General features: G+C 34.1%; 1 protein-coding gene across 1 annotated transcript; it reads right to left on the minus strand.

Moving 5' to 3' along the window:
- Nucleotides 1-384: 384 nt before the first annotated feature.
- LOC129233797 (myoneurin-like) lies at nt 385-4,074 on the minus strand. Its single transcript, XM_054867774.1, has 2 exons — nt 3,321-4,074; nt 385-410 (listed from the first exon to the last, which is right to left on the minus strand). Exons 1-2 carry the CDS (start codon nt 4,072-4,074, stop codon nt 385-387), a joined length of 780 nt encoding a protein of 259 aa, XP_054723749.1.
- Nucleotides 4,075-15,264: the final 11,190 nt, after the last annotated feature.

Here is a 15,264-nt window from a genome sequence, read left to right on the forward strand (position 1 = left end):
TAACTCACTGGTTTCGAATTCAAGGGACCGTATTATAGCGATTTGTTCACTAATTCTTCTTTGATGGAATCAATAATTAGCTTTTTTTTTTTTTTAAGGTGTAAGCGCACCTAAAAGAGTCATTTTGATCCAGGAACCTATTTGCGAAATAATAGATTTCTTTTTCAGCTTTTAAAAAATGCAAAATGAAAGAAATCATAAGGTAGTTTCTATGAAAAAAACATGATTTTTAATGGAAAGGGCATGTAGTATATCAATATGTTATCTCAACTGTATCATGGTTTCAAGAACTAATCAGCAACTGTTTTGAAATTCACACAAAAATAGTTTCTGAATTCTTCAGTAAAACTTATATGTTATGAAGTTATGATTTTTTTTTATAAATTAACTAGCTGCGCTGCCCGGTCCACCTTGAAAGTACAAATTGTGTCAAGTTACGTATATTCAACAATCAGGCTTAAATAAATAAATAAATAAATAAATAAATAAACATCATGCAATTTTAAGAAATTAAATAGAGAAAGATGGATTCAAAAAGCGTAACCGCGGAAACACAAAATAAAATAAGCTTGAGGAATTAAAATGCGAAAGAAAATGGTTAAGAATTTGAATGGAAATGCGATTTTTATAACTTGATTTAAAAAGCTTGTAACTTTTTTCCTTTCGAGATAGAAGCTTAGTTTTTCGACCATAGGTCGAGATAGATCTGATAAAAAAAAATGTCGCTCTATCCAACAGTGTCAGAAAGGAAACTGTGGGACAATTCCTTCACTTTTTATTGATAGATTTAATAAAGAAAGAAGTGCCTCAATTTCAGCTAAGCCTAAACAAATTCGAGACTGATACCATTGTTTAAAACTGGATCTTTAACATACTGCACTAAAGCTTTATTAGCATTTTTCATACTTCAGGTTCCCCGTTTACAAAGATTGTAAGTCCATGGCTCCACTAAATTTCGCTACTGCTTATAGGCCGTGACAATCACAGAAACTCATGGCAATAAAGAGGGCGCTACAGTAAACTCCTGTTTTCCATACGTTGTCATTGATTTGTGGATGCAAGGGTTCTGTTCAGCGCTTCTTGCGGTCAAAATTGGCAATGCCCAATCAAAAATAAACCACTTCTCATTGATTGGTGGATGCATGGAGTAAATCATTGTTGCATCTGTTTAACACAGAAAAGTCATAAATTGTGCAGGCCTGAAAGCATCAGTGTCATCTAGTGGGGCCATGGTAAGCACATAAGGAAAAATATTTTTATTTCCACCAACATAATGGAATAATTATGCAGTAACTGACTTAATATACGCAAAACAATAAACATTTTGCGATATTCAGCACAAAGTATACATTAGGGGATGCCCCCAAATGATGTCATTCTTTGAGGAGGAGGGTATTTGTAAGATTGCGACAAGGGGAAGGGAATAACAAGAAGTGTGACACCATGCATTTTTTTATTAAGAATATGCTTATCAAAAATAGCATGACATGTAAGAGGGGGGAGGTAACATAAAGAGTGACGGTGAGGAGTCGAAAATATTGAAAAAAAAAGGGTGACATCATTTATGGGCAGCCCTTTGTTTAAAAAATATGTTGATTATGTTGATTCATTTTTTTTTCAAGCAGAATTTAATAGTACATTGTTACGAATTCTGTAAATAGTAATTATTTTTGTGATTAATTTTTTGTAATCTAGCTAAATTTGGCGTTTATTCCGTTATTTTTCATCTAAAATTATCTTTGTAACATAACTTATAAATAGTTCCCTGTAACGTACATACAACTCCCGACGAGAAGCACATTTCGAACTTCGCAGAAACTTCTTTCGAGATTTATAATTAGTCACGGCCGACGGGGGAGTCAGTCTCGAGTTAGTTTTTGCTTCTGAATCATGTCAGTGGTGTGCTGGAGAGCATGTATTAGTTCTGTTTTGTGAAGCCTTTGAGCTGCATTTTTGCGCATTTGAATGTAAATACGTGTGTATCCGTTGAGTTTACGGGGTTAATTGATATTTGCTTAATTGCTGATGATTGATTTAGCGGTTGTTAACGATATTTCTTGTACATAGTTGTAAATAAATTTCCTGTGTTTTCTCAAGAACTGTGTTGTCATTTAAAGAAAGTTTGAAGTTGTATCACGGACTCTTAACAATGTTTTAATTCCAAACACTTTTTTGGATGATTTAAAAGAAGAAAAGATAAATACACACACACACACACACATGTGAGAACAGACTGACATGAATGGAACCTACATGTCAATTAGGTATCATTTTTTAAACATCAGTCAGTTACCCTTGGTATTGTCCATTATTTTCCAATTCGTTTAGTTTGATTGTGGCTGAATTGGAGATTTATCAAAAACATTGAACTTAATGCAATATCGGATGTGAGGCAATGGACATAGTAATAGTTTATGTGAAAACAAACCGATAACCCAAAATGACTTTTTAAATAAAATTTCACAGGGGTCACATAAACAAGCTCAAATTTTAAAAAGCGTGAGCTTTTAAATGCTTTTTGAAGTAGGAATTGCTAGCGAACGACTTTGAACAAATATCACAATAATTCGGTTTTTCTCCGGTATGCGTTCTCAGGTGCATCTTCAATTGTGAAGCTTCCGAGTACTTCTTTGAACAAAGATCACAGGCATACGGTTTCTCACCGGTATGAACTCTCATGTGGGTTTTCTTGTCTGCAGAGACGCAAAATGTCTTCGAGCACACTTCACAAGCGTAGGGTTTTTCTCCAGTATGGATTCGCAAATGTCTCGCAAGAACAGAAGCCGAAGAAAATATTTTCTGACAATATTCGCAAGAGAACGGTTTTTGGCCAGCATGGACTACTTTGATGTGCCCTCTCAGATGTGAATTTTGGGAAAAGGCTCTGGAACAAAACTCGCAAACAAATGGTTTTTCGCCAGTATGGATCCTAAGGTGGTCTCTCATGTGAGACGCTTTAGAAAACAGCTTTGAGCAAAACTCGCATGTAAAGGCACTTTTCTCATTGTGAAGTCTCAAATGTAATGTTAAATTTGAAGAGTTGGCAAAAGTCTTATAACAAAACCCACACGAATACCTTTCTTCATCAGCGTGGCTTTTCAAATGCCTCTTCAGGACTGAGGACAGAGAAAATGACTCAAAACAAATTTCGCAGGTAAACGATTCCTCTCGGGAATGGATTTTCATGTGCCTTTTCAAGTGGTGAGCAGTAACAAATGTCTTTGAGCAAATTTTACAACAGTTTCTTGTTTTTTCAGTGTGGATTTTCAAATGTGTGTTGAAGGATGAAAGTTGAGAAAATGCCATTGAACATATTGCACAAGAATATGGTTTTTCTCCGGGGTGGACTTTCATATGTGAGTTCAAGGATGAAAGTTGAGCAAATGCCTTGGGACATATTTCACAAGCATACGGTTTTTCTCCGGTATGAATTCTTAAATGTCTCATCAAGTCCGAATGTTTAACAAACTTCTTTGAGCAAATTTCACAAAAATGCAGTTTTTTGTCCGTATGAGAGTTTATATTTTTTGTTTCAGATGAGCAGAGGTTTTCTTCAACAACAATGTCTTCTTGTCCTTTCAAGCTCAGGATCGAATAAGTTGCTAGAATTTCAAATGAGCAGGGGTTTTCTTCAGCGACGATGTCTTCTTGTCCTTTCAAGCTCAGGATCGAATCAGTTGCTAAAATTTCAGATGAGCAGTGGTTTTCTTCAGCAACGATGTCTTCTTGTCCTCTCAAGTTCAGGACGGAATCAGTTGCTATAATTTCAGACGAGCAGTTGTTTTCTTCAGGAAGGATGTCTTCTTGTTCTTTCAAGCTCAGGATCGAATCACTTGCTAATGTTTCAGATGAGCAGTGGTTTTCTTCAGATAAGTTGTTTTTTTGACTTTTCAAGCTCACGATCAAATCGGTTGCTAGAATTTCAGATGAGCAGGGGTTTTCTTCAGAAAGGATATCATCTTGTCCTTTCAAATTCAGGATCGAAGCAGTAGCTAGGATTTCATATGAAGAAGGGTTGTCTTTGTGGAAGCTATCTTCTGGTCCTTTCAAGCTCAGGATTGAATCAGTTGCCATTTCAAATAAAGCAAAAATAGTGTTGATACCTTTTCTTAATATATTTTCAGAATCCTTAGTAGAGCTTGCACTTAATTAAACCTTTTCTCAGTAAAGTAATATTTTTTGATCTGAACACTCATGTTGCTGAATATGCTTAACTAATAAATTAATCAGTAATTATTGAGAAATATTCATACTGAACCAGAGGAAATTTTTTAAATAAGCACATTGATGAAGTAATTCCATATTATTATTCCTGGGTATGCCTGAAAAAGAAAAGAAATAGTAGATAAGATTAATGAAATTACAGCACATAACAAAACACATTGTTAACAAGAGTCAGAAGAACATCCAGACTGATAAAAGACACAAGTCTTGCTTCTTCAGAGATTTTAGGTGGAAATTTATTTTCACTTCAACTTTTGAAGATGGTTCATGTATACTACCTTGGGCAGGTAAAGGGCAGTATATGCAGAAATGTAGTTTTCAAGATATTTAATGAAATGCGTTTTGGATTCAACACTAACAATGGGAAATGATAAATTAGACAAGTTTTTATCGCTTTTTTTTTACCAAAAGCAAAAATGCAAGCTTGTACAATAAAACTAATGTATGATAGATTACAAAAAGGCAACGAAATGAAAATTTAACGGCTACTGCACTTTACCTGCCCATGTCAGTATAAAAACCCAAACCCTGAGACAAGATAGCCTGTGAAGCCAAGGCCTACTATACCCAATTCAGTTTTCCTGACCAGAGGATCTGGGGCTGCAAGGTAGATGTTCCAGTAAGGTGGTCAGCCTAATGCAGAACCCCCAGTGTTTGGTTCCCAAGTATGCTTGGTACTCATTTTATCAACTCATTAAAGGAATGAATGGCTGAGTCAACCATGCCCAACCCAAGAATAGAACACGGGCCTATGGCGTCAGAGCTACCACTTAGTCACTGAGCTTCCATGTCAGTATACTTCAGCAAATAGAGTGGAGGCTTGACTTATGTGAGGGTGAGTTCCACCACTGTTCACATGAATGAAAATTCTGTGGTGTGTAATAGGGGGCTTTTCAAAATGCATAATTATTTTGAATTCTATCAACACCCCTCAAGCTATTTTAAACCTATTACTGAACTACATGAAATACACCACCAGCTCAGTCATATCCATCCGAGGACTGCAGTTTTGTGCTTATTAGATCTCATCAGCCTGGAATAGGAAATGACTGAGCTGGAGGCGAAAAACCTCTTAGGGAAGCCAAGAGAGCCAACCAAACGGGTAGCTTATATAGAATTAGCACACACCAGATGAGTGACCAAAGCAGTGGTTCGGTTCCACTAGAAGCCCTGGCTATAGGGCAGTAACTTACTGAAAATATGTTGCCTTTAATCTTTGAGTTGAACCAAACCACTGCTTCGGTCACTCGTCTGGTCTTTGCTAATTCTATATTAGCTACCAGTTTGTTTGGCACTCTTGGCTTCCTTAAAAGGTTTTCCACCTCCAGCTCAGTCACTTCCTATTCGGGGCAGATGAGTGCTAATAAGCACGAAACATCAGTCCTCGAATGGATATGACTGAGCTGGTGGTGTATTTCATGTGTTTCTTCCTTAGTCTGGCTATAGGGTGGTAACTTACTGATATTACCAAACTATTTATTAGCATTTCCCTTAAAAAGTAATTAAGAGATGCTGTAGTAAAAACACAGTACTGTACAACAATCAACATTACCATTCACAGGGTGTTGATAGAACCTCAAAAGAGAGGACCAGAAAGAGACACTGGGCCCAGTTAGGATGGTTCTAGTCAATTTATTAGTCCTTAATAAAGATTAATGGCCCTCCTAAAGTTATCTACCATCTTGCTCATTACAATGTCTTATTCTTCCAGAGTCCATTGTCAACTAGGTAGCAGAATTTTAATGCAGATATCATTTAATACATGTTTTGCTAACTTCAAAATGCATTAATTTTCTGATAAATACTAAATATCGTGAAAAGAAAAAATCTTTAAATTCCTCATATCTTGTGAAATTTTTAATTTTTAAAATTTAAATTTCAGAGCAAAGCAAATGGTTTAATCGTGCACTGTATTTTGAAAGTTTGTTGAAATACAGTACTCAGGGAGACCCAGAGTAATTTATGATCATGGGTGCCACTCTAAAAATTGGCCAGGACTGAAAAGCGCGTGGCTCCATTTCGCGACACCGAAATGTTAGCGCTTAGTTTGTTTTATGTTTTAGACATATATAATGCTAATTTTTGATGCTGTAACTATAAAGTAAAACCAAATTGTAAGATTAAGTAAAAATTAAAACCTAAATAAAAAAATAACATACCACTGTCCAAGATTTTTTGGAGGTAAAAGCGGAAAAAGAAATTAATAATAAAATACAATAATAAAACTTACTATTTGCTGCTGCAGAAAAAAAGCTTCAGATTTTATAATTCATGTTACATAAATAGTTCATATTTCATACAAAAAATAGTAATTAAAAAAAATTCAGATATGAGATTCTTGGCTATAAGATGCATTGTGATAAAAACTTGAATAAAATTTTCCAGATTAAGATAAGAATGGTTGAAATCAACAGATTGAGTGATGTATTTAATTATTTTTTGGGGGAAAAAACAGCTTATCTTTTTAACTTTAGCAGATGGGCCAGTTTTTTTTCCTCAGAAGAATAAGACCTTTTTTGAGAGGGAGAGATTCAAAAGTAAAGATTTCTTTAATCTTTTAAAAAAATTTTGAACATGGAAAAAAAATCGGATGGCTGAAATTTTTGAAAAGACGGAATTCCGTCCCTTGGACGGAAGTGTGGCAACCATGTTTATGATCAAAAGATTCAAACATTCATCTTGTGGAGAAAAAAAAAAACAGTTTAAGGCAGAAAAAAATTCCTGTTGAAAGTTTGATAGATTATGATGCTTGTTCCATACATCCTTCTTTTCCTGTATTCTGAAATTGCACTTAAAACACTTTAATTTTTAAGTGATGAGGAATCACCCCTAGATTGGTGTTATTCTATTAACTTCTGAGGTCTTTCAAAAATCAGCTGCTTTTTTTTTTTTTTTGTAGAAGATAAATTAAAAAAAAAAAGTTGTACAACAGTCATTTCTATAAGACATAAAATAACAACACAAATCATAGTTTAACATCAGACAAGGTGATTTATTTGAAAAGAAAAAAAACTAATACAAAATTTTCAAATACACAATTTTCAAACATCTTCGAAATATTCCTTTCCTCTAACATAAGTTTTAACACAAATGTCTTACTTTTTCTGTTTTTAGCCTAATTTCCCAGTAAAAATCAGAAAAAGAAGAAAAAAGCATGAAAAAAGGCTTAATGCATCTTAACAATGTCGCGAAAAACAAAAAAAAGTCTAAAATAAACAAAATAATTAAATAAATATCGAACAATTAAACATTGGAAAGTAGGGCATTGAGAAGGGAAAAAATGTCTGTCAGTCTGTCTGTCTGTCCCCCCCCCCCCCAATAACTTTTGAATGAATAGCTCGATTCGAACAAACGTTTTTTTGTTTGAAAGATCTCAGCGAGGACACCTCATTCCCATATTTCATTTTTTGATTTGAACTATTTTGTTCAATTTTGAACAGTTCAAAAAAACTTAACATTAGCACCTACGGGGAAATTCAAGGCAATTCCAAACTGTGAAGCGAATTTGCTTCAAACAAACTTTGTAAGAAAAAGCTTTTGATGAAAAGCTTGTATATAAAATATCTTTCTGATTTGAACAATTTTCCTTTCAATTTTGAGCAGTTCAAATCCCTTAACATTAGCGCCTACGGGGAAACTGAAAGTCAATGTAGATTCTGTACTTGAAGGCGGATTTTTTTCAAACAAATTTTGTTGGAAATAGCTCTTGACTCCAAACTCCGACTCGGAGAATTTAGGGGCACCTGACTCCAAATCCGACTCCTGTGCCCGACAATTAAACGGATTCCGGCTCCCCGACTTCGACTCTGACTTCGTAGCTTTGGCAAAAATTTATACACGGAGGAGAAATGACCGCTTCTTGGATATTCATCTCCGACTCCTTTATCCCAAAATGAGATTGACTCCAACTCCAAGTCCGCAGCTATGGTTTTAACTGTGAAATAATTATTGTTGATATGACTTGTTTTTATTTTCACGCTAAAGTTTTAATTTAGGTATTCAGTTTTCGGCAAATAAACTCGAAGTCATTTATGTTTCTACATAAAGATATGAGCAGACGACTTTTTTTTTTTTTTTTTTGACAATTTAAATTTCTTTAAGTTGACATTTTACTGTTTTTATTTATTTGGGTAAGTGCATTAATTAATTCATTCGAAAAATTATTTTTGGCAACAGGGGAAAAAGAAACGATTTTTTTTGATATGATGTTTTCATTTTAATGAGCTTATTAATTTTAATTATTATTTTTTCGCTTTGAAAGCTGTTAAAGAATTTTTTTTAATGGAAAAAAGTGTATTAGCTGCTTTGTTTAGAAGGTGCTGCTATTTTGTTTGACTGTTTTTTTTTTTCTTTTTTAAACGCATCTAATATTTTTAGATGAGTGAGGAATATTTTATTCCTAGAAATTAGCTTAAAATACTAAAAAAATATGTTTGAAACAATTTGCGATTTTAGCGATTTTTGAGAATATTGATCAGGTACTAGAAAGCAGTATGGGTATACGGGAAAGTAAGCTCGTATAGTTCTAGATGGAACTTCTTGTCTGTTACTTATGTTCGTATTTGTATGCAAACCTTCACTGTTGTCAAGTGCAGCTAGCCTGTCCTGTGCAAAAATCTGCTAAAGAACCAAGGTTATTTTTAGGACCAATATCTGTAAAAAAAATTCACGGAAAACTATAATTGAAAACTTGTTTTCATGTGCAGTGAATTTTTACCAATTCAAAAACAACTAACATCTAGAGTAGTTATCAAGTTATCTTACTAATCGATAAACCTGTCTCAGATTTAAATATCTTGAAATATTACTCATCAATATTGAAATATATATATATATATATATATAGTAGTTGGTTAATTTATTTCAGCCAATTATATTTCAGTATAAGATACCTTTTTATGATGCAAAAGTACGCAATCAAGCAATGAAAAATGCGAAATTTAAAAAAAAAAAAAGATATATTCCAAATGGAGACAGCATGAAATTGCATCTAAAAATTTGGCCAAATCTATCTTATTGTTTTGTAACAATGAATTCAACTCTTTTATTCGGTTGTCCAGATCAACGCACTTCTTCTTGGGCAATTTAGGTGTTGTTCTTCCACTATAGCATCCTCATTTTTGCTATGTTTTCAGCTTCAACCCCCCCCCCCCCGCACAAAGACAAAAACATTTAAAGGCTTTGAAAAGACCTCTCTGTTGATCATTGAATGCCAAGCCTCAACTATGTTGTTCGTCCTCTCTTTATCGCTTTCGAAATGTTTCTACATTTCACTGAAACGAAAAATTGCAGAATAAAATAAAAAGGCTGAAAAAATAAAAGTTACATTAAAGAGATATCTTAAAGCTTATGATGACTAAGTAATTTATACTTTATTTGCAGAAGTCATTATGATGTACATAATTTATTTTTTTTAAGATCTAATATGCCTATGAAAGATAGTTGTCCCTTAGTTGGGGAGAACAAAAAGCATTTTTAAAAATCAAGAAAAATATAGTGCACTAGTTTATAAGATTGAACAATATAAATAAAACAGGGCTGCCACTCAATTTTGGAAGAAAAAAAATTCCTTGTTTTCCCTGTACGAAAATGAAACATTACAAACGAGCGAACACTAATGTTTGAAAAAGAACATTAATATCTTAATAATTCCACAGGGAATAAAATTGAAACAAATAAATAAATAGGGGAAATAAATAAGAATTCATAATAACTGAAATAATAGCATGGTAATTGAATAAATTTAACTTTTTACGCAAGTTTAAAAAAAAAAGCCTTCTCTTAACAATTCATTACTTAGACCTAAAAGAGTAAAAGTTAAGCAGAACAATGAATATTGACAACTAATTTCATACACTCTAAATTAAATTATCATGAAGTTCAAGATACATGTTAAGTAAAACAATAAAAAACGATTCTGTTTTTATGATCAATATTTCAATATTTAATTTTAAAAAAGGCAAAATTATGATTTTTTATTTTACTTTATTTCTGAACTTCATTAATATTATCATTATTATTATTACTATTTATTTATTTATTTATTTTTGGTAGTTTATACATTTGGGCAATGATTTTTGCAACTTCAATTTAAAATATATATATTACTCTGTATTTTCCAGGTTTTTGAGAAAAAGTTTAAAATTCCCTGGCTTTTTTTTTTAATTTTTGAATTATTTGTGTTTTTCCTGTTTTTCCAGGTTTCCCTGCTCCATGGCAACCAGGGCCGCAACCAGAAATTAATTTCGAGGAGGGTTAAAACACTTTTATGCAGAGCTTTGCGTTATTTGTGCTAATGTTCAAGGCATCGGGTTATCTATTATGAAAGCGCTTTATGCAATTAGTATACATATAAAAGACATTTGAGTTTTGGAACAATATTTTTGGGAAATTTTTAAATATAAACGAACATTTAAATGTCAAACTGAACTTGGGGGGGGGGTGAACCCTAAGAATTCTCCCCCTGTATGCTCCCTGGTGGCAACCCTGTAAAAAAAGAGAAAAGCTTTTTTTAACCCTGACAGACAGAACCAGTGGCATACTCAGAAATTGAGGGAAGGCAGGGGTTTGGACGCATACTGTTATTGTTCATGTTCACCTCTCTTTATTGATATAATCCAACATCGATACAATCCAATATCAATATATCCAATCCAATATCTATGTAAGCCAATTTCTCAGTTTTGAATTACCACATTAAAGAAAATAAAGCGTGTGAAATTAGTCATCTTTATTTACGTTTATAATTCTTTATGGCTTAATGCGATTTTAATTAAGTTAAAAAAGTACAAAAATAAATATCATTTGAGAAAAATGGCATGAGAACTAAAACTCTTACTTCCTAGAAACAAAAAACAAACACAACTTTTGAAAAAAAAACTATTAAAAACATGAACTTAATGGAAAAAAGGGTCCCATTTAAAACCAAAATTAAGCGCATATTCAAAAACAAGTCAACCCTTATTATATGCCCCCATTATCATGTCAAATGTAAACATTCACGTTTAAAACCACTGACATGTTGGATTTAATCCATACTTTGAGATAGTATACCTGCAAATGTACAACTGTGTTTCTGATCTTAGAGAAGAGGTTCAAAAGTACTGCTGGTTGGGTTGACCCATTTTTGCATAACACCGTCCATATATGTCCAACCACGGATTGCATGGAATTTACAAATACCCAGATAAGATGAATCTATCTGAATGAGGGGGAAAAGTAAAAATTTGATGCCGTTATTCCGCTCATTTGAATGAGATTCTGCTTCTGCAAAAACTGGCATCGCTAAAAAATAATAGATTCGTCCATTTCATGCTGTAAAACGGATGTTTGTCTTTCCATACACTCTGTGGTCAGACAGTAATAGTACAGTAGACTTAGACCCCATTGATCTCATAGATCAAATATACATTTTTTTAAAGTTCATATTTACATAAGTAATTTTACATTATGATAGAGAAAGAACTTAACTCAGTACGCCAGGCACTCGCATTTTATATTTTGATTATCATGTTTTTGGCCATCACAAATTGTAATAGTACACTGTTCATTAGGTTTCTTATTTCTACAATTGGCTTGTATCGCAACCATGATTCTAGTTCTAGGCATGAAAATTCAAATGTGTGAAAGCCAGGAGCTGGCTGCTGTGTGCTAGATACTGTTTCTGTGCAAAAAGGATTGTAGGATTGTGTGAAGTCAAGAAGATTGTGTTTAAATAATTCAAATCTGAGGCACACTGACGCCTGTATTGTGATCCATTATGATGAATAGTATTTGTTGTGTTATTCATTGGGTTGCGTGTAGTAAGGGAAAAAAATACATCAGCCCCAGATTTTTATTAAAACATCATTATTTCATTTTTGTACCAAAGCCATGCGCAAGCTAACAACATCTTAATGCAAATAAAAATACAAAAGTGACGACCAGCAACAGGCTCTGGGCCCAGCTAGACTGGTCCTAGTCAATTTATAATCCCCAGTGAAGATCAATGGCCCTCTTAAAACTATCTACTCCCTTGCTCATTACCACCTCTTCCGGTAAACTGTTCCAAGGTTCCACTACCCTACTATAATAATAATTTTTCCTCATATCCATGTTAGCCTGAGATTTAAATAGCTTAAAACAATGACCCCTTGTCCTGTTTTCAGTGCTAAACTTCAGCCCCGTAACATCTTTCATTTTAATAAATTTAAACAACTGAATTATGTCCCCTCGGTCTCTTCTTTGCTAAAGACTGTACATTTTTAACCTTCTGAGCCTGGAATCATAGTCTAAGTGAGAAAGTCCATTTATTAGCCTTGTAGCTCGCCTTTGAACCCTTTCCAATACATTAATGTCTTTCTTAAGATAAGGAGACCAAAACTGAACAGCATACTCCAAATGAGGTCTTACCAAACTTCTATGTAAGGGCAGAAGAACTTCTTTAGATTTGTTTGAAATAGATCTATTGATAAACCCAAGCATCTTATTGGCTTTGTTGCTAGCAATGCCGCACTGTTGGCTGAACTTTAAATCCTGACTTATTAAGACCCCCACATCAGTAACTTTGTCTGCCTGACTAATGACTGAACCTTGCAAATAATAACTTTTACACTTATTTCCATGCCCTAAATGTAGCACTTGACATTTCCCAACATTAACAGCCATACCCCCATTTACCAGCCCACTCCGTAATATGATCTAGATCCTCTTGCAGTTGTTTTGCTTGTTCTTCATTATCTACAGTCCCCATAACTTTTACATCATCAGCAAAACAATTCATGTTCCCAGAAATATTTTTGTGAATATTGTTCATAAAAACAATGAACAAAACAGGCCCTAACACTGATCCTTGAGGAACCCCGCTTAAAACCTCACTCCAATTAGAATAATTTCCCCTTACAACTACCCTTTGTTTCCTTACAGTGAGCCAGTTTTTTACCCAAATGAAAGTTTTCCCTCCTATTCCTATATCAGCTAATTTGCTAAGTAGAGCAACATGCGGTACCTTATCGAAAGCTTTTTGAAAATCAATGTAAACAACATCTACAGGCTTCTTATTGTCCAAAGCCATGGTAACTTTGTCATAGAAATGTAATAAATTAGTTGCACAAGATTTGCCTTTCCTGAAACCGTACTGAAAACTAGTCAATAGATTATTAGTCTCTAGAAAATGTACTATCTTAATTTTTATCAATGTTTCAAAAATTTTGCAAACCACCGAAGTTAGACTCACAGGTCTATAATTTCCCGCACTCCCTTTAGACCCTTTCTTGAAGAGCGGTGTAATGTTAGCCAACTTCCAGTCCTCTGGCACTGTCCCCGAGTTATAAGAAGCATTGAAAATATTTACGATTACATCTGCTAATTCCTCCGCACATTCAACTAAAATTTTTGGATAAATATTATCAGGTCCCGGAGCCTTAGTCTCTTTAATTTTTTTCAAATGAAGTAAAACGTCATCCCTGGAAAATACAAAGTCCTCAAGCTGTACTATAGCTTGTGTCTTGTTGGTGTCAACTGTCGAGATACAGTTATCAATAAAAACACTCGAAAAAAAGTTATTAAGAACATTAGCAATATCACTATCGTCCTGAATTAAAATTCCGTGCTCATCAACCAGTGGCCCAATATGACTATTTCGAACTCTCCCCGAATTAGCGTATGCAAAAAACCTCTTGGGATTCCTGTTTATGTTATCTGCCAGTCTTTGCTCCAAGTTTCTTTTCTGAATCCGTACCAAATACTTAAATTTACGCCTTGCCTTACAATATTGGAGCCCAGTGGCATAGCTAGACCCGACTTTCGGGGGGGGGGGTTACTTCTTATATATATATATATATATATATATATATATATATATATATATATATATATATATATATATATATATATATATATATATATATATATATATATATATATATAATCGCTTGGAATTTTTTCCTTTTCTTCTTTTTTTTTCTTTCACTTCTCTCTTCTTTTTCTCTTTTTTTTTGAGTAACTTTTCGGGGGGGGGGGGGTTTGTACCCAAAACCCCCCCCTTAGCTACGCCCCTGTTGGAGCCTATCTGCACTGTGCCCAGTTTCTCTAAACCTATGAAAAGCAGCTTGCTTGTAATTTAGAGCGTCTTTAGTTTCCCTGGAGAACCACATTGGCCAAATTTTAGTGTTGACACCCTTTTTCCTAAAAGAAACATGATCCCCAACCGTTTTCGCTAGCTTTTCCTTAAACTCTGCCCACTGAAGATTCACATCGCTATTGTCCAATCCAGACGAAAAAACTGCTTTCAAACTCTGCCTAAGTGCCACAAAATCAGTATTTCTGAAATTGGGCACAAACCTAAAATTCTCTACTTTGTGCGTATCAAAATTAATCCCAAACCTAATACTGTTGTGGTCACTGTCTCCAATGTGTTCCCCTACACATAACCCCTGAACAGAACCTTCCATATCACAGAAAACTAGATCCAAAATCACGTCCAGTCGAGTACCCTGAGTTACAATTTGATCTAAAAAACAGTCACCAATTACATTCAAAAATTCTTTGCTATTACTATGGTAAAAATTATTTCAATCAATTCCTGGAAAATTAAAATCTCCCATTATAATGACTGACCCCTTGCTTGAAATGTCACTAATAATACTAAACATCTGTTCATCTTGATCCTGGTTTAAGTTGGGTGGCCTATAAATGTTCCCTAAACGTAGTTTATTTCCTTTATTGCTCATCAACTCCAGCCAAATCATACCAATCTCATTAGGTTTATCATTAATTACCAATTCATTGCAAGTTAAAGTGTCTCTGACATAAAATAAAACCCCACCACCTCTTTTACCTACTCTATCTTGTCTAAACAAATTATACCCAGCAATAGATAATAAATCATCATCACTTTCGGTAGCCCATGTCTCGGTAACTCCAATAATATCCAACCTCTCATCTATAATTATGCTTTTCAATTCTTCCATCTTGTTCCTAATAGGGCTCGACCGATGGCATTTTTTGGCCGATGGGCCAATGCCGATTGTTGGCCGATTGTTCAAAGGTGGCCGATGGCCG

This window comes from Uloborus diversus, unplaced genomic scaffold (genome assembly GCF_026930045.1).
Source record: "Uloborus diversus isolate 005 unplaced genomic scaffold, Udiv.v.3.1 scaffold_736, whole genome shotgun sequence".
Lineage (NCBI taxonomy): Eukaryota > Metazoa > Arthropoda > Arachnida > Araneae > Uloboridae > Uloborus > Uloborus diversus.